The following is an 18833-nucleotide window of genomic DNA, read 5'->3' on the forward strand; positions in this document are numbered from 1 at the left end:
AACATATTTTTTTGTGAGAAGATTGTCCGATCTTAAATTCCTTGATTTATTTGCATTGTACATCATCAAAATAAAATTTCTTTGAATTTGCCTTAGTGTGCTAATTACAAAAGAGTTAGCCTTTGCGGCTTCATACGTTTATTTTTTCTATTAGTTTATTTCTAAACTTGTCTGCTCTAGCTTTATAAATATGGCGTTGCTTTGACATATACACAGTCACTAGAGAAATACATACGAGGTTGGTCTGCTAGGATCAGAAGTGGTTTATTGCATAGCAACATACGGATTTCATACAAAACCCCTTAACCATCTGATCTCCCCATTTGTTAGTTATTTAGATTATTAGAAAATGATGAAATTATTAGTTTGATTATAGTTATCAAAGGTACCAGCGACTCTTTTCACAAAAAATCTTACGACTTAAAATTGATCGTAAGTTATACTGAAATATGTATGACTTACGAGTATTTTTACTCTTAAGATATTTTGTGAAAAGAACCGCTGGCTTATAATTTGATACGCCAGACGCGCGTTTCGTCTACATAAGACTCATCAGTGACGCTCAGATCAAAATAGTTAGAAAGCCAAACAAGTATAAAGTTGAAGAGCATTACCCAGTTTAATTGTTTCATTGTAATACTATTTGCAAGCTCATATATTGGTGTTGTGAACTCGTATAGTCAAAGCAGATTCCTTACAGAGAACGCGTCAAACTTTACAGAGTTCTATTTGGAAGACATTAGAGCCTTAACGTTCTTAATTCTCTGCTTTGGGAAAGATACACAGTTACGAATCTGCATGCAAGTAATTCGACAAAACTTAACAAATTATATTCTAGTTTGACAAAATGTTCACTGTGTAATTAGGAGATTGATAGTACTACTTTTTTAGTCACGCAAGACAACGAGGTCAGCGTCTCGATCATTCTTATAGATGTTGTATTGGTGAATATTTTCCAATATCTTAACAAATACATGTCTACCAACCTACCTTGGTAACTTGGATCAGTCGATGGACAAGGCGTTCGGTTCTAAACACAGTTGTAGTATTAAATAAACGCGTCATCAGGCTTTCTAATATAAAAAAGATATTAACTATTATTCAATTATTCGGTGTCGGACTATTGGGGCGTCGGACCAATGGGGTGTCGGACCATTGGGGTTGTCGGATCAATGGGGTGTCGTACTAATGGGATGTCGGATTAATTGGGTGTTGGAATATCGGGGCTGCCCATTTATCATGTAAACCCCCACCCAGCCGATAGACACCACAAATGTATGGGAATGGGTTCCCGAGAAACAAACACCAGTTTATCTAAATCGCTACTGATAATTTAGAATGTTGCAATTTTATATTTGGTAATTGGGATCTACTTTTATAAAACAAATAGTGGTTCAGCAGAGAAAATGATTTATAATTTTGAGTGACTATCTGTCAACATATTGTACATGTTGTACATCTTCATTTTCACAACGTTAAACAACGGACTTCCTAAGTATGATTTATTTTACTTGTGTTCAGTCCATTTTACTTTACAAAATAAAATATGTAGAAACTAAACTTGGCCGACCTCTCCGGTCTATATCGTCGATATATGGAATAAAGAAATATCTTAAACCTACTTCAGACCTGTTTGTACAGGCTGACAAAAAGCCAGTGCGTCTATCTTTAATAGTTTGCTTATTTTTTCGGTTCTTGTTGTAAACAATGCCGTACAAACTGATCTGAAGTTTATTCATTTGAGTCTATTAAGGCATTTTGAAAAACATAAACGTAAACAGTACATTATATTTATTAAAATTGTACAAGCTCAAGTTTATGATAAGATCTACACTTTTATATTTTTTGTTCCATTCTTCTCTCGGCTTGATCATGAAGTTTACATGCAGTTACCCAGTATATAATTGACGCTCTAGTCTGAACCAAGAACTATATTGGTGTCACTTTAAGATACAAGCCATTCTTGCTCCTTAATATCAACATACTCTCGGGTTCTGCTGGTCGCTCAGGGTCCAAATCCAAGTGGAAATTGCGAACAATCATTGGGATAATTACTTTTATCTGAGTCAATGCGAACTGCATTCCAATACAGTTTCTAAAAATAAAACATGAAATGTGAATAAAAGGGGTGTGTGGAGTGAACTTCAATGAGACAACAACCCAACAACACAAAAAGGACATCTAGAGGTCAATGTTTATCTAAAATTCCGATCATACTGTTAAGTTTGTTGTTTTTATTGGGTTTTTTTTTTGTTTGTTTTGTTATGATGTTGCAGTCGTGTGTAAAATACTTTGTTTTTGTCTGAACTAAACCAAAACATCCTAGCAATATCTTACATTACCAATTAAATATAGTTTCGTCTTGCTTAACGTCCAACAGCGAATATTCCATGCATTTTAACAAGACAAGAAACAAAGAATTTCTTTATTGAATCATATACTAATTTCACAAACTATAAATGGTTTTTAATGAATGGCTTTTCATACCTTTGAACACAATGTCTAATAGACCAGAAATCCATTTCAATGATCCAGCAATGGCTTTTGGTCTGATTTATTTGAAAGTTTATGCCATATGTTTCAAATGCTACATACTCTAAATTAAGCAACAAACAATTAATTGTCTCTACTGAACCGCTGTGAGTCATTAGTGGCAATATCATAGAATCTGTTCTAATTGTCAATCTCTATATTTTCTTTTTTTGAAAGAGAACCTTTTTAAGTCAAGAATGCATGAGGTATAAGCCCGTCATGGCCTAATACAGACAATAGACCATGTTAACTGATTCTTACCTAGGCCCCATTGAAAATGCCATGAATTGTAAAGCTGAAACTTTATTTTCTGATGAAAATCTCGAAGGGTCATATATCTGAAAAGAAATATAACTGGTTATATCATCAATGGTAATTTTGCGTGTGCGTGACTCTAGAAAGTGAATATTTGGAAAAAAGCTGCAATATACAAAATTTATATTATTAAAATTTTGTGAAATCTATTGCGTTATACAAATCGTACCTCTGGGTCTTTCCAAACATCCGGGTTTCTTTGAAGAGCATATATGGATACTCCTATCCGAACCCCTACAAAGAAAATAAGGAAGGTTACATTTCAAGGCTACTGATTGTGAATCAGATGAGTGTAGATATACCAACAGAAAGATACGAGACGGTAATACATGTGACAGGAGAACTATTTCAGGAAAGTATACATATGGTAACACAACTTTGTAAGATGATAAAATTGAAAATGGAAATGGGGAATGTGTCAAAGAGACAACAACCCGACCAAAGAGCAGAAAACAGCCCAAGACCACCAATGGGTCTTCAACACAGCGAGAAAATCCCGCACCCGGAGGCGGGCTTCAGCTGACCCCTAAACAAAAATGTGTGCTAGTTCAGTGAAAATGGACATCACTGCACTAAACTCCGAAACATATAAATGAACTAAAATTAAAAAAACATACAAGACTAACTAAGGCCAGAGGCTCCTGACATGGGACAGGCGCAAAAATGCGGCGGGGTTAAACATGTTTTGTGAGATCTCAACCCTCCCCTATACCTCTAGCCAATGTAGAATAAACAAACACACACGATATGCACAATAAAACTCAGTTTAAATGAAGTCCAAGTCCGATGACAGAATATGTAACAGAAGAAACTAACCATATGTGACAACAGCACGAGATCAGGGGATGATACATATAGGAATAGAACGACATTTTTCATATTCTTATAAAATAATTGATGATGAAGAACATTTTTTATTGTCATGCTTATGCAATGAAAACCTCATGTACCAATTTAAAGTAAGATGGGGAAAAATATTATATTTTTTAGGGATTTTCACAGGGGATATGGGCTCATATTCCTTGTCATTGTTTTAAATCTCCTGGGCCTTAAAGCGAAGGGGATATAGGGCACAGACAGGGAATATATGAGCCCATATCCTCTGTAAAGCCCGAATAACAATTATATTATACTGGAGTATCCTGCTTTCATCATTAGTTACCATTTTTACATCGGATGACCGTGAGGGCATTCCGGTGTATTGCTGTCGCCTAGATTTCCATTACGTAACTTTTGTGTTGGGATTGTAACCAATCTATAAACATGATTAATACGCGGACATTATCGAGTGCAAAATAACATTCCTTATCGCTTGTTATAAACTAATTTTTTCAATGGATACTCCTAAAAATATTTTTTTTAGAACATAAATTAATGATATGAAAATGTTTTGTCGTTAGAAATAAATATATAAGTAAAAAATCTTTAATATCTTTCACACGTACAGAAAATGTGTGTTACCGCATGCGGAAGAATATCTCAAGAACGTTTGCAATCTCCCATGCAGAGTTATCGGTCCTCGCTCTCTCTCTCAAGGACCGATAACTCTGCATGGGAGATTGAAAGTTTAGCGGGAAAATATGAAAGCCTACTCAAATCCAATCTATTAGAAAACTCGAATTATTACAGAAGAGTGTCCGCCATGCACTTGCACTGCACTATTATTAATATAGTAGAATAGAATGATATACAAATGGATGAAAATTATATATACATGTAACTGTAATATACAAATATTAATATAATATATAACAACAAACCAGAGTATACTGATTTGTATCACTTCAATATCATATTTATTATGGTGAGGTTAAATTCCCTGTCATTTATTTATCATCCACGCACGAACTTGTCTAGGAAAAAAAATTATATCTGTACATTAACCTCACTTTCAGGTATAGAGATGTGATTTTTTTTCTGAGACAAGTGCTTGTGACCATCCACAAGAACTTGCAGTCATCCGATGTTCAGTACTTCAGTACTTTGATTTTCTCTATTTTCCTTCAAAGGGGATAGGGGATATGGTCTTGTTTAGGTAACCAATCAAATTGCAGGATTAACCGGGATATTTCACTCCAATATAATATATTTAAATATTGATGGTATAAACTTATAATATGTTCATATTACTATACAGTTCTCAGGGTCCAAATTGATTTTATTGACTTATTCTGAATATACAAAGAGAAATGTCAGATTATTATAATAAAACATACATGACAGGATAATTTATTGTAGTCAACAGTTTGTCAATTGCTTGGTGATGAAAAGTGATTAAACCAGAAGAAAGGATGAATAATTGTGACTTCCACTAAAAAAACAAGGGTACGAAATTTAATCTCACGACAAGTCTATTATGTATCCTAATACTACAGTAGTTCTTTCTAACATACTAAGAGAATGGCGTTCTTCAAAATAGTGATTTGAATTTAGTGTCCTTTTTAACGAATTCATATATCTCACCCAGTCAAAACGACTAACTATTCCCCCTGTCTAAGTATTTTACTGTCAAACAGAATCTGTCAAAGCAGCTTTACTTTTATACCATAGTTACATTACTACTACCCTACTTATAATTAGATGTATTTGATCATGCTTTATTTTTTTATCCAGTATACATGATGACATACTGACAAGTCAAAGTACGACAACAAAGTACCAAGTAGGGAAATGAATCTAGAGTTTAATCTCTTATGGAAGACTAAATAATGAGTTTACCTGCTGGGATCAGTCGACCATCGGGTAACAGTATATCTTTCTCTGTACAGCGAGATATATTTGGTACTGGTGCAAACATTCTCATACTTTCTTTCACACACATCAATGTGTACTCCAGTTTGTTTATGTCTTCCCTATATTAAAAAAAGTTAACTTTACTGGTTATTGTCATGTTATTTAAATAGTATCTATCTTTGTACAGATGTGCATGTTGTAATTTTTTGTATCTCGAATTGATACGCCATAACCTTTCTTTTCAACTAAGTAAAATCAGAGACATTGTATTATATGTCTCTGGTAAAATCAAGAAGCTAAAATTAAAATAAAACTGACTAGTTGTAAGAAAACACGTGGTTGATTTGGGTTGTGATGTCGTGAAGCATTATTCCTAAGTCATTATATATAGGACAGAAGTCCTGTTTTAATATATAGACCTACTTAAATAAAAAAAAGAAACAGTTACTATATAATGACCCTTGATAATATCTAACCAAACTAACGAGTGATTTCAGTAAAATGTTTGTCAATTTCAGCTGTTCAGTGATGTAGGCATTGAAAACAAGTTACCATGTAATTTCATCCTTATTTCCCCATTTTTCTTTTATTTCTTCTCTACATCTCTCTTGGTATTCTGGATGTTTAGCAAGGTTGTAAAGACACCATGCCAAAGTACTGGCGGTTGAGTCGTGACCCTCAAACATAAATGTATCTACTTCATCTTGTATCTCTGTAATAGACATTCCATTTCCATCCTCGTCCTGTACAAAAAATATATTGCTAGCTCTTCCTCTTTATGACAGTGTCAACATTACAATTAACGTTCAATCATGCATCTTTTTTTGTCAATTCGTTTGATACTAAAAATAGAATCCCGAAACGTGTAAAATGTATTAAATTGATCAAAGCATACATTCATGGAAAAACTACGGTATACCACAATATGTCCCATCTAAGACAGGCTTGAAATACCACACTTATGAGTATATGTGTAACAAAAAATTTGTTCCGGCGTGACATTTGTTCCTCCGGAACAAATTTCATAGGTAATATGTTCCACCGGACTTTATATCACAGTAAATATGTTCCAGCACTGTAAAATTTGTTCCGTAACTAATTTTATGACCAAATGTGAAATAAGTTCCGGAGCAAAAATCATAGCTCCATGAATTTTGTTCCAATTAATATTAAGAGTTTTAAAAAGTAAAAATAAGTTCCTGTGATATTTGTTTTAAATGAACTTGTACATATTTCATAGAAATCAATGAATAAGTTCCGCTCAAACCTATTTTCACAGAAAATAAGTACCTTTGCAACAAATTGCAAGCGAAATATTTTCTTGTTACATTTAAATTATAATGCAAGCTGAGTGCTGTACTGAATGTGCTTGCATGGAATACATTTGCAATTGAAGGTATGACTGTAACTAAAGGATGAAGATAAGAAATAAAAGCGATGGTAATGTATCATTATTTGTATTTATGTTTTATGTGGTATTCCTCCTTGGTTTTTGTTTACTGTCATGGCCGCGTGTTCTAGTCATACATGTACTTAGGTCATAGCAGTTTCAAAAGAGTGTGTCTTTTGTTTCTACATGTCTTTTGATATAACTGATCAGTCACTTTGTCCTTTTCAAATAAGTACATATGTTCATCTTTAACTATACTTTTTTTCTGAATGATTGATTTTTCTTATTTTACTCTTTTCTGGATGAAAAGTGTAATTTTGATATTTTTTACGGAGTATATAATTAAACATTTGCTATACTAACTCCACAGGATCCGAATTGGATGATTTACACTTTTCACTTTTTTTATTATTGATATAATACTTATTTTCATAATGCACTTGAATGATAACTTTAAACTCACTGATGACAAATGCTCAGTATATAAGATAACTTGTTTAACCAGTGGAACATATTTCACAGACAAGGAACTTATTTCACCAGGTGAGGAACAAATCTCACAAACCCAGAACTTATTTCACCAGATAAGGAACAAATCTCATAAACCCGGAACTTATTTCACCAGGTAAGGAACAAATTTCACCAACCCGGTACTTATTTCACCAGGTAAAGTGTGGAATTTATTTTATAGAGATGGAACAAATTATATAGAAATCATCTGTGAAAAAAGTTCTCCCAGAACATATTTCCTATGATATTAGTTCCACTGGAACTTTTTTCACAGGAACAAATTTTGGCTCACATATGCACAAAGGAGATATATAACACCTTTCCCATACTTAAAGACCCAAATAGACCACAACTTACTTAAAAGTATGGTAAGCGAATCACTTTAAAGTTTTTTAGAAAGCTAAATCTTGTTTACTATTATATGGTTATAAAGATGTGACAACGTGAATACATCTATTTTGTGTAACATATATTCAGTGACAAATGTTCGTATATGATCTACATCACAATCATCTGCGATAACATACAAACAGGTTTTTGAACTTTTTTAGGGTAATGCAATCAAATAAACAAACATACGAGGAAAAAAAACCCAAACGTACAAATATAACCTTAAGCTATGAAAGACACCAAAATTAATTTGATGCACTGTATTTTATTTCTCCGTTTGATTTTTTTCCCTGTTCGAAATAAAAAATTGGAAATCTTAAAGCATAAAACGATGAAGAGTCAATCATCAATCTTTAAAGGACGACGAAAATCTCTGAATTAGCATAGCTAACTATAAGGCCATTTTATTGTATTTTCCAAAATGATTAAATATTCGAATAAAGTTTGCAAAATTAAAAACGAATTAACTTAAAGACGCATCATTTTCGGTTTCCTCATCGTTTTGATTTCCCCATTTTAGCAGTTCTTCTTCAAACAACTTAACTCAGAAATATACATATGATATCTGACGCTAGCGTTCATAATTAATCCTTACCCTCGAATTTATTAGAATATCCAAGAAATCTGTGTTTCTGCTGCCTTTTTTCTCCGTTTGTAACAGTTGTTTTCTGTCAGATATTATTTTAGACGAATGTTCATGAATAACTTCACAAGCTTTGTAAAATTTCTTTCTGAAAAAAAGATGCTTCAATATTAACATACTGACTAAAGATAAACAGGACAAAAACCCTTTCATAACAGATGGTAGCATAAAAATAATAAACTGTGGTATAATTCTCTTCTTTACCAAAGAAAAAAAAATTGTTTGGACTAACTATCCCGACAAGAAAACTTCAATATAGTCCTCACCCTACGATAATAAACACAATAACACCTTACAGTTTATTCCGCGGGAATGCCATATATACAACTCTTTCCACGAGTTTAAAGTCAAAATTATAAAAAATGGCATTGCCGTAATGAATAGACTCTAACGCAGCCTTGGGTAAACAGGAAAGTTGGGCAAGTTGGGGAAGTTTTTTTCATGCAGACGGGAGATTAGAAGTACGGGAGATGATTTATGCAAATATACTACAGTTGTTAAAAAACGGTCAGGACAAAGTATCATGCATTCAAGTAAGCTTCTTTTTTAAAAAAAAACGTTACTCACCCATTTTCTGTAAATTTGTAGATAAATGGGTTGTGGTGAAATGGATTCGTTATCCGTTTTACTATTAGCTCTGACACATCATACACGCCTTGTATATATGGATGTCTTGTTCTGGAAATAAAGGTAATCTATCGTTATGATCAATGCTCTACGCATATACCAAAATAATGACATCTCCGTAATGTTAGAATTACTTTTGCAGGAATTTTGTTAAAAGTTCTTTATCGATAAAAAACAAAGGGTTACAATATATTGGAACATCTATCCTGCAACTTTTGAACGGAGGATTATTGGTTCATAAATTAATATAACATGCGCTTTATAAATGTCGTTCGCTTTCCTACCTTCGCCAGGAACGCTCAAACTTAACCATTTGAAAACCAAGCAACGTTTGGGCAATATGACCAAAAAGAAAATAAAAAGAATAGCCATATTCGTCTAGGGTCAAGTTTACATGAGGGAGTTGGAACCTTAGTTACTGGAAAATTTCTTAATTTATCAAAGGTGAATTTTAGAAAAATACATTATAAATCATGTCAGTACCCAAGTACTAACTACTAGGCTGATGAAACTGTCCGGGACTAACAGCTCTCCAGCAGTGGTTTCGACCAAGTACTAGTAAATGAAGATAGCATTTTATAAATGTAGTGCATCTGAAGTACTTTCGTGGATTTACCTTCATCGGGAACACCCAAAACATAAACATATAATTACATTACATGTATGTTTCACGAGAATTCGTTAGTTTGATTGGCTAACAACAATCGCGCGTCATTCAAAAAATAACTTTCATAACAAAATGAAATGTTACATTCGTGATGACACGTGCTCCTACATAAAAGTGCATAGGTAAATACATTCTGTAAAAGAAAAACTTGATAAAACTTTTTTCATGGTCTTGTTAGCATAAAAATGTAGTTATAAGAAATGAAAGCTTCTTTTTGTAATTTTATTGGGGTGTAAAAGTGTTGATCGGGCACACATTTTTGGAATGAAGCGCTTCCGCCGCGCTTCATACAAAATGTGCTTCGGTCAACAATTTTACACCCCAATAAAATTACAAAAAGAAGCATTCATTTCTTTTAAAATTGAAAACCAAAGATTTATAAATACGAAGCAACATTAGGAGCTATATGGCTAATAAAACCTAATTTTAAATTTAAAAATAGGGGCAATTTCAGGACCTTATCGAACCTACTCATATGGCGTTCAAGTGTTTAGGTTTGAGTTCCTGTTGAAGGGAAATCTAAAAGAGCGATTCAACCGCCAAAGATGTTTAAATACATAGCAACGTTAGTGATATTAATAGTAAAAGGGACTTCGGGTTCGAACCTTGCTTTCGCCAATCTGCACATGATTTTTACTTTTCTGGAGAAACGGGTATTTATTGTCGTACCTTTCGTTTTGACAGTCACTGTTGTAGTCAAACAGACATTTCATCATACTGTCCAAGGTCAGTAAACTTATGTGATGGAAAGTTTCTACTGGTTCTGTAGTTTCCCTCCATTTTTCCTGAAATTTATATATTGATCCATGTGTGTATAAAATAAGAAGATGTGGTATGCTTGCCAATGGCACAACTACCAAACAAGAGTCCAAATGTTGTTTGCAACTATAGGTTACCGTACTGCATTCAACAATGGGCAAAACCCATATCGCATTACAAGTATGCATGTATACCTGTATACATAAGTCTTTGTTTTTTTTCTGTGTTGCTGGTGTGCTGTATTGTTCATGTATCCCATATCATGATGATTGTCAATGAGGCAACTATCAAACAGAGTCAAAATGATTTTAGCCACTATAGGTCACCGTACGGTATTCAGCAATGAGCAAAAGCCATCCCGCATAGCAAGTATGAATGAATACCTGTATACATAAGGCTTTTGTTTTCCTGTGTTGCTGGGGTGCTGCCTTATTCTTGTAAACTCAAATATCTTTTTTATCAATATCAAACTAAATGGTTTCCCCCGAAGCACAATTCACTAATGAATGACGCGGTTCGGTGACCTTCTTTCTGTATAGGAATGAATGACAAACTGGTGTTTAATTAACGTCCAGCAGAAAACATTTCATACATAACAAGTACAGATTAAAGAAATGGACCAATACTATAGTCTCTGAAGAGTGGCTGGAACAAAAGGATAGTCGGGATCAACAGTTTGATTTCCAATGGGGAAAAGGTTATCTTGTACGTATAATGTAAGAAATTTTTAATTTGCATTAGACTTCTTTACACGTATGACGTATGCAATCAAACGGATTGATTTCGTGTGTGCTGTGTGATGTATGCTATCTTAAACGAAGACAACGAAATAAAAATAAAAATAAGCATAGCTATGGCTATATGAGGAAACATTCTCATACTCATAAAAAGGGCTCAACTGTCGTTGAAACCACTTTTTTGTTGAATGGCGGCATACTCACTATCAATATTTTAGATGAATCGTAAAATGTCTTAACATAATTCTTGAGAATATCCTGATGGAATGCTGGTGTCATAAGTCGTCTATTTCTGTCCCATTTCTTTCCACCACTCAGTAAAAGACCATCACCTTATGAAAAAAAGAAAACGGCTCTCCTTTAATTCTTTCAATACAAACGTATAAGCCTAAAAAGATGAAAATGCTGAATTAATTTTAAAAGGTCTCTGCGTAATACTTGTTACTGGCGAAAGATCATAATTTTAGGCAGAAGGTAATAAGGCAACCTTTTTTTGCCAGGAAAGTAGTATCATTAATAACAATAGATATATAAATGAAAACGCCACTGGTCTCAATAAAAGTAAATGTATGTCATTAGGATAAAGGTGAATTTTAATTTTTAATGCCTGTATACAATACCATTATTTTTAATCATGAACTTTTACAAACTTGGATCGAAAAAGCGTGATATACAGACTAAAACTTGTCCTTCCCTCCCGCTAATCGTTCAGTCAGCATAAGCACAATAACTTACCGATCCATGGCCTCATCAGTGCATAAGAAAACTCATCTTTAGGATCTATAACATAATAAAGACACGATTATTTTCCTTGTTGCAAATTACATTTCGTGAATGAAAAGAAAAAGCAAAATGTCAACAATCATAATGACAATGCACGTTCAAACCCTCCCAAAAAGTAGAGAAATGAGGCAAAGATCAGCATACTGTTAATAACACAGAAATGCATACATGTAAAATTGAAAACTTAGATTTTGCGAATACGAACTCCAATAAAGCCGATCAAGTTCTCTGCAAAGGTAAGCATGGTATGAATGACAAGTGGTTAGTGAAATGGCAAATAACATAACCTGTTAAATTCTTCAGTACATACAACCGTACCATATTACTTTAAAAAATAAAATGACAAAAACAGAATAAAAATAAACAAACACATAATAAAAATAAACAAACACAAATAACAAAGAAACCAAAAACATAGCCAAACACGAAACAAAATTGAGAATAAAAACAAAGTTCAAAGTAAAAAAAACAAGACAAGAACAAAAACAAGCGGCGAAAAAAAACACTAACAAACAAAAATTTGTTGATTTTGCACAGTACCTGTTCCTGATAAGACGTACTTAACAGTGGAAGGATGGACAGTCATTAATAAGGCATCTGTTGGTCCCATCCATACAGGAAATGCTCCATTGTATTTCTTCCCATACTCTACAGTCCGAAGCATCCCTTGGTAATCTCCGGTAATCTAAAACATATTGTCAAACATTGCTACTAATAAGATTTTTGCTTCCCTTAGTAGAGATTTTACCTACAGACACTATTGTTGGTAGAATATAGCCTATTTTATGCTTTTTATTCATTATTAATATCACTGGGCGTGGTCAAGTTTTTCTACACTTCGTAATATGTTGCTTTACAGCCGTCACTATTGAAGTGAAAGAAGGCATGATTATAGACGGACTTCAGTATTTGCAATGTTTATTAGAAGCGTCTTTATCTCCTTTTTTGTTTTTGTAATTCCAATATCATTGACTAATTAAAAGTTGTTCCCCTATACCTTTCATATTATATAGAAGTATCTGGGGAGAAGAGTTGAGTACCCACAATATCCCTTCACGTGTTAATGTGTTCGTCCAAGTCATGAATGAATAATTAACGTCCAGTGGAATATATTTCATGCATATTCGGAGCGAGACAAAATTCACAAATCAAATTGGTAGGTTCTACAAAAATGGGTAGACCAAGATGAAAGAAAGGAATTAAGAGAATTAAGGTACGAAGTAATAGTATAGGAACATAAAAATTGTCTTGCAACAGGCCACCAACGAAAAGTCAAAGACGTTTTGCAAATGTTCCATAACGTGCAGAGAGCGTTGCAATCTCCTTACACGAGTCATGTGATATAATGTTCCCATTAATTCCAATTTTACGTGACTACATTTTTATACATCCCGCACAGCCAAACAGACTCCTCTCTTTATCGTGGGTTTCACATGCTGGGTGGAAAAAATCCAGGGATGACCATATTTCTATACCCCAATTAATATTTGTGGTGATCAAGACCAAAATCCTCCCTACACGAGTCATGTGATATGTTCCCATTCCAATTTAACGTGTCTAAATTTTTACACATCCCGCACAGCCAAACAGACTCCTCTCTTTATCATGGGTTTCAAATGCTGGGTGGAAATAACCAGGGATGACCATATTTCTATACCCCAATTAACATTTGTCATTGCTTTCTTGGTATGAATAAAGGGAGATTTTGAGTATCAGACAATAAGACAACAACGGAATGAACTCCATGTTGATGAAAGAGCTTGTTGGTTTCTGTTGAATTTCTCCGTGAGGTGTCACGGTCTAGGCTCGGGGAAAATTAACGCTTGACGAGTGGTATGGACAATGAAAAATCATAGTTTGACTTCCAAAATGTCTTCCTTGGTTTGCTGTTCTTCGGTTATTGTCTCAATCTTTTAATTTTATTTGAAAAATGCAGTTTATGATTGATTAACTGTTGTTCGGTGGTAAAAATTTATGAATATAAAGAGGAAAACATCGTTATCTGTTATGAAAAGAGATATATCGGCGAGGTCATCCTCGTGGTATTGAAAATCAGGCATTGTTCTTACAAAGAGTTTTTGGATTCCCGTCCGAATCGTCGAATCAAACCAAAGAAATTAAAATTGGTATTTATTGCTTTTCCGCTAGACATGGATCATTCAGGAATAAGAGCAAAGACTGGTACGCCCGGAGTCCGAATAATGGGTAGGATGACATGTCTGTCTGTGGATTGTTGTCTTGCAAAAATCCTCAGCGTGTCTGTTTAGTACAAAGCAGGGTTCTTATTCATATCACATTTACATATTCTTGGCCAAAATACGCATATATAATTTGCCGCTGGACGTTAAGCATCTACCATCTTCATCCACGGACACTTACCAAATTTACACATGAATGGTGCAAACAGCATGTGCATAGTTGCATCATGCATGATACGTTTATAGTTAGTATTATAATATGTTATAATGTATCTAAATGAAACTTTGTCATGAATATGCATGAAATATTTGTCACTGGCCGTTCAGTATACAATCAGTAATCAATCCAAATATGAGTGACAATTCGGTGTACATTGCACGAGGTTTTGCAGTTAGCAATGCACAAATTAAATGTACTCACTGTTACACCAATGTCTCAGGATAGGGGAGGTTTGATCGTTTAAAAACATGTAAATCTCGCCACGTTTTTTATGTGCCGTCCCAAGTCAGGAGCCTGTAGTTCAGTGGTTGTCGTCGGTTTATGTCTGTTATATTTGTTTATCGTAAATTGTTGTAAGTTAGGCCATTATTTTAATTTCTCATTTGAATTGTTTCACATTTTTCATGTAAGGGCCTTTTATAGCCGACTATATATACAGTCTGTTTTTTTTCTCATTGTTGAAAGCCGTACGGTTGCCTATAATTACTTACATCCACTTCATTTGAACTTTGGTGGATAGTTGTCTCATTGGCAATTATACCACATCTTGTTTTCATATGGATAATGTCATATTTTGCACGATAATCTAACTATAAAACGAATGATTATAAATAAATTCAAATTTTGACTTACCTCCTTCATGTTGCCCCATAACCAATGTGGGATCGGACCAGGGAAATCCTTCAATGCTCTCTGTAGTTCTTTCTTCTTTTGGTATAATCCATACAGTTTCTTTATTATGAATAGTATTATGAAGACCGGTATAAATTTCAACAAAGTCAGTGTTAAGGTAGCCATTTTAACCTTTATCTTTTTATTATCTTTAAGTTCGTTAATGCGACGATAAAGTCATTTTGATAAACTTGTGGCCATCGTAGATATTTAGACATCTTTCGAAGGCTAGTTTATGAATACTTTTAAAAATACTGTTATATAACTATGATTTGGTCTGGTGAACTTACTTTACCTGTACACCAATATAGCTTGCGAGAAACAAAAGGCAAATATAGGTATTTTTTTCATGAACTGCATGATTGAAGGTGCAAAGCCGGTTACGGTCAGTTTGAATGCGTTTAGTTTTTAAGAGATGGGGTAGGAGGGATTGATTGAGGGTAAGGTAATCACGTTACCGGTACTAACAAGGGCCCACGAAGGACAAGAAGTTTATTACAATGATTTATATTATGGAAGACAAATATGACTTCGGGCACTGTTTTGGCCTCCAGGCTTTGAAGTGTCAGACCACCAATTCACCCACTCATATTTCGAACATCATGAAAAAGTAGCCCTACTCTGACAAAAAAATAATGTTTTGATGTAATTATTTACTTAAACTAACAAACACATTTGAAGAAATGAAGCTTTTGGTGAAAGAGAAATATATTTAAACCAAAATATTCTATTGCATCATAGCCACGCAGACTAAGAAATATTACTTCTTCAGAGAACGAAATATTCCGAGAGACAATACAATCCAATACGGGTTCCCGTAAAACAGAAAATTAATACATAATTAAATGATAAAAGTGTGATTCCAAACAAAGTCAGATGTACAATTACTGTTGTCCCGGGCTTTGAAGATACAATTCTACATACCCCATTCTACATAGCCTGAAAGATCAAATGAAAAATAAACAGACTAGCGATAATTTTACTGATTTTATCTTTATTTTTTTTTATTGATAATTAAGTATTAAGGCTTCCTAATTCCAACTGTGACTATTTTGGTAATTCTTTTAAGGCAAGACTTTCCTATCCTTGAGACATAGTCAATTCAATCGTACAAATAAACTCAGGGTTACAATTTTGTACGCCAGTCGCGCGTTTCGTCTACAAGACTCTTCATTAACGCTCGAATAAAAAAAGTTAAAAAGGAAGAAGAAACTACGAATTTGAAGAACATCGATGACCCAAAATTCCGAAGTGTTTTGTCAAATACAGCTAAGGTAATCTATTCATGGGTTAGAAAATCCTTAGTAAACCTCAGCTGGAAATGTGACACTGGACCAAAGAAGAACCATGGCCGATGTCACCCTCGTGTGTAAAGTAGTCAACAAACTAATAGCTATATCAGTACTCTATATTCCAATACCAGCTACGCTAATACGAACTAGAAACAGAAACATGTGCAATTTGAAATTCCTATTATACCACTGCAAAATTAACATATACCAACATTCGTTTTTCCTATCTAGAACAATTACCATCTGGAAAACACTGTCAGAATCGGTTGTGCTCGCACCATCACTGCATGATGTAGGCCTTCAAATCATCCCTCCAGGAGCACCATCCAAGGAGAATCAACATCAATTAACTATCCTGAACTTTTGTACACTGTATATACATATTATATTTTTAATCACAGGAGCTAACTTCTTAATGGTTTGTTAGTGCACATCACGCACAAAACTCACATGCACACAACTCCTCATTAGTAGATGTCCAGCATGGATTTTGACGAATAATGAAGTTGAAGTGTTCTGCGCGAGTCTACAAATTTATATCGTCTTTCTTATCTCACTGAACACTGCATGATGTGTGTTTCTTTGACAATCAATACCTCATGCTTAAATTTCCCACTGATTTTGAGATATTCGGACTTGAGTTTGTGTATTTCAAAAATCGAATGTTGTTTTGAATCTGTCTTTTTTAGTGAATGTGAATAATGGCATAAGGAATCGAAATTCAAAGCACAAATAAGGTTTCAATTTGATCGTTTTGAATCTAATAATGAGAAGTTGAGAAACTAATCGCCGTGCACTTAAATTAAATTTTCAATGATACTCAAGTTCTTGTGATAATGTTCTGTTCAAAATTGTACACACAGTCAGGTCTATAATAAAATAAAAACTATATGATGTATATTTATCACAAACCTTGCATGGTAATTATTTGATATTGAATAAATAGGTATTGACGGAACAAACCTGAACAAACCATCTTGATTAAGCTAAAGCACTTAACAACCAGTTTTACCAAGCATTTACTACACCCAAACTTTAAAATTACAGTCACACATTTGTTAAAAAAATCATTAAAATGCATAGAACACAATTTTGAAATGAAGCAAACCAAAATCACTTCAGAAGGAATACCCAAATTACTTAAAAAGATAAAACCCAACTAAAGCAATTGTTTCAGACAAGATATCACCGCGTTTCTTAAAAGAAGTACATCATGAAATTTCACCTGTGATATATCTGACTAATGTATAAATCATCAGTCAATACAGTCACAGTACCAAACGACCGGAGAGATGCCATTGTTACACCTGTATTCAAAAAGGAGGTAAAATCTAAATCCGAAGACTATAATATATGCCAATCTCTCTGACCTGTATTCTTCGTTTTGTGCGGGTTCAAGAATTAAAGATAAATATTTTTATAAAGTAGGTTATCTGTTAAAAGATTTTTACTATTTTTGTAGTCGTCTCGATTTCTGTACATGTAGTTACGGTCTTCTCGATCTATTCACATTCAATGTTTACATTGGGATACGATATGTTTGAGTTTCGGCTTAGTAACTCAATTTCAAAAGTGTAATCTTTGCTGCAAATCAATCGATTCTTTGGAATTTTTCCCTGAACTTCTAGTATCTCTAATCTAGCTACATACATATACGGATAATTGGCATGTTCCAGAGAGGTATCATCTCCGCTAGCCAAGGGTTACGACCCAGTCCTCTCCACGCTACCCCTCCTCTCGACATGGAGAGGAAGGGACTTGATCGTAACCATTGGCTAGCGAAAATGGATAGGTATACAGCCAATAGAAAAATAAATTGAAGTTGGTACTCCAGGACTCCTAATTTATTCGCATAGCAACATTTTAAACACCTTTTAGACGGCAGAGCTCCTATAGCATGCTTTACTCGTCGTTTGCTATTAAATGGATTTTTTTTTCAATTTATTTTTATCTGTTACCAAACTAAGTAGCCAGTAGCCAAGACTTTGATGCATTTGTGTCTGGTCCACCATCCCAAATATATTGCTAGAACGAATAAATGTTTTTATCTATAAACAAATAAATGTTTTTGAACATAAACAAATAAATGTTCTTATCTATAAACAAAAAAGAATAAAATAGAAAAGTTTTGGAAATTTATTGTAAATTTGTTCAGATTTTTATTTTACCTTGAATGTTCCTTCTTGTAATCTTCAACATTTTGAAGTCAGTGGCGGATCCAGAACTTTTTGTAACGGGGGGGGGGCGCTGACTGACCTAAGGGGGGGCGCTCTAGTCACGCTTCAGTGATTCCCTATATAATCAACCAAATTTTTCCCACGAAAGGGGGGCCCGGCCCCCCCCCCCCCCCCCCCCTGGATCCGCC

The 18833-nt window shown here is 34.1% G+C and overlaps 1 protein-coding gene across 1 annotated transcript; it reads right to left on the reverse strand.

Moving 5' to 3' along the window:
• Window positions 1–1776: 1776 nt before the first annotated feature.
• LOC127698809 (cytochrome P450 4A4-like) lies at window positions 1777–15472 on the reverse strand. The gene is made up of 12 exons (XM_052202492.1): window positions 15138–15472; window positions 12627–12771; window positions 12039–12083; window positions 11508–11635; window positions 10477–10592; window positions 9081–9191; window positions 8466–8601; window positions 6133–6323; window positions 5566–5699; window positions 3017–3081; window positions 2794–2870; window positions 1777–2095 (listed from the first exon to the last, which is right to left on the reverse strand). The coding sequence occupies exons 1-12, from the start codon at window positions 15300–15302 to the stop codon at window positions 1930–1932; spliced, it is 1479 nt and encodes a 492-aa protein (XP_052058452.1). The 5' UTR covers window positions 15303–15472; the 3' UTR covers window positions 1777–1929.
• Window positions 15473–18833: the final 3361 nt, after the last annotated feature.

This window comes from Mytilus californianus, unplaced genomic scaffold, assembly GCF_021869535.1.
Source record: "Mytilus californianus isolate M0D057914Y unplaced genomic scaffold, xbMytCali1.0.p SCAF_4, whole genome shotgun sequence".
Taxonomy (NCBI): Eukaryota; Metazoa; Mollusca; class Bivalvia; order Mytilida; family Mytilidae; genus Mytilus; species Mytilus californianus.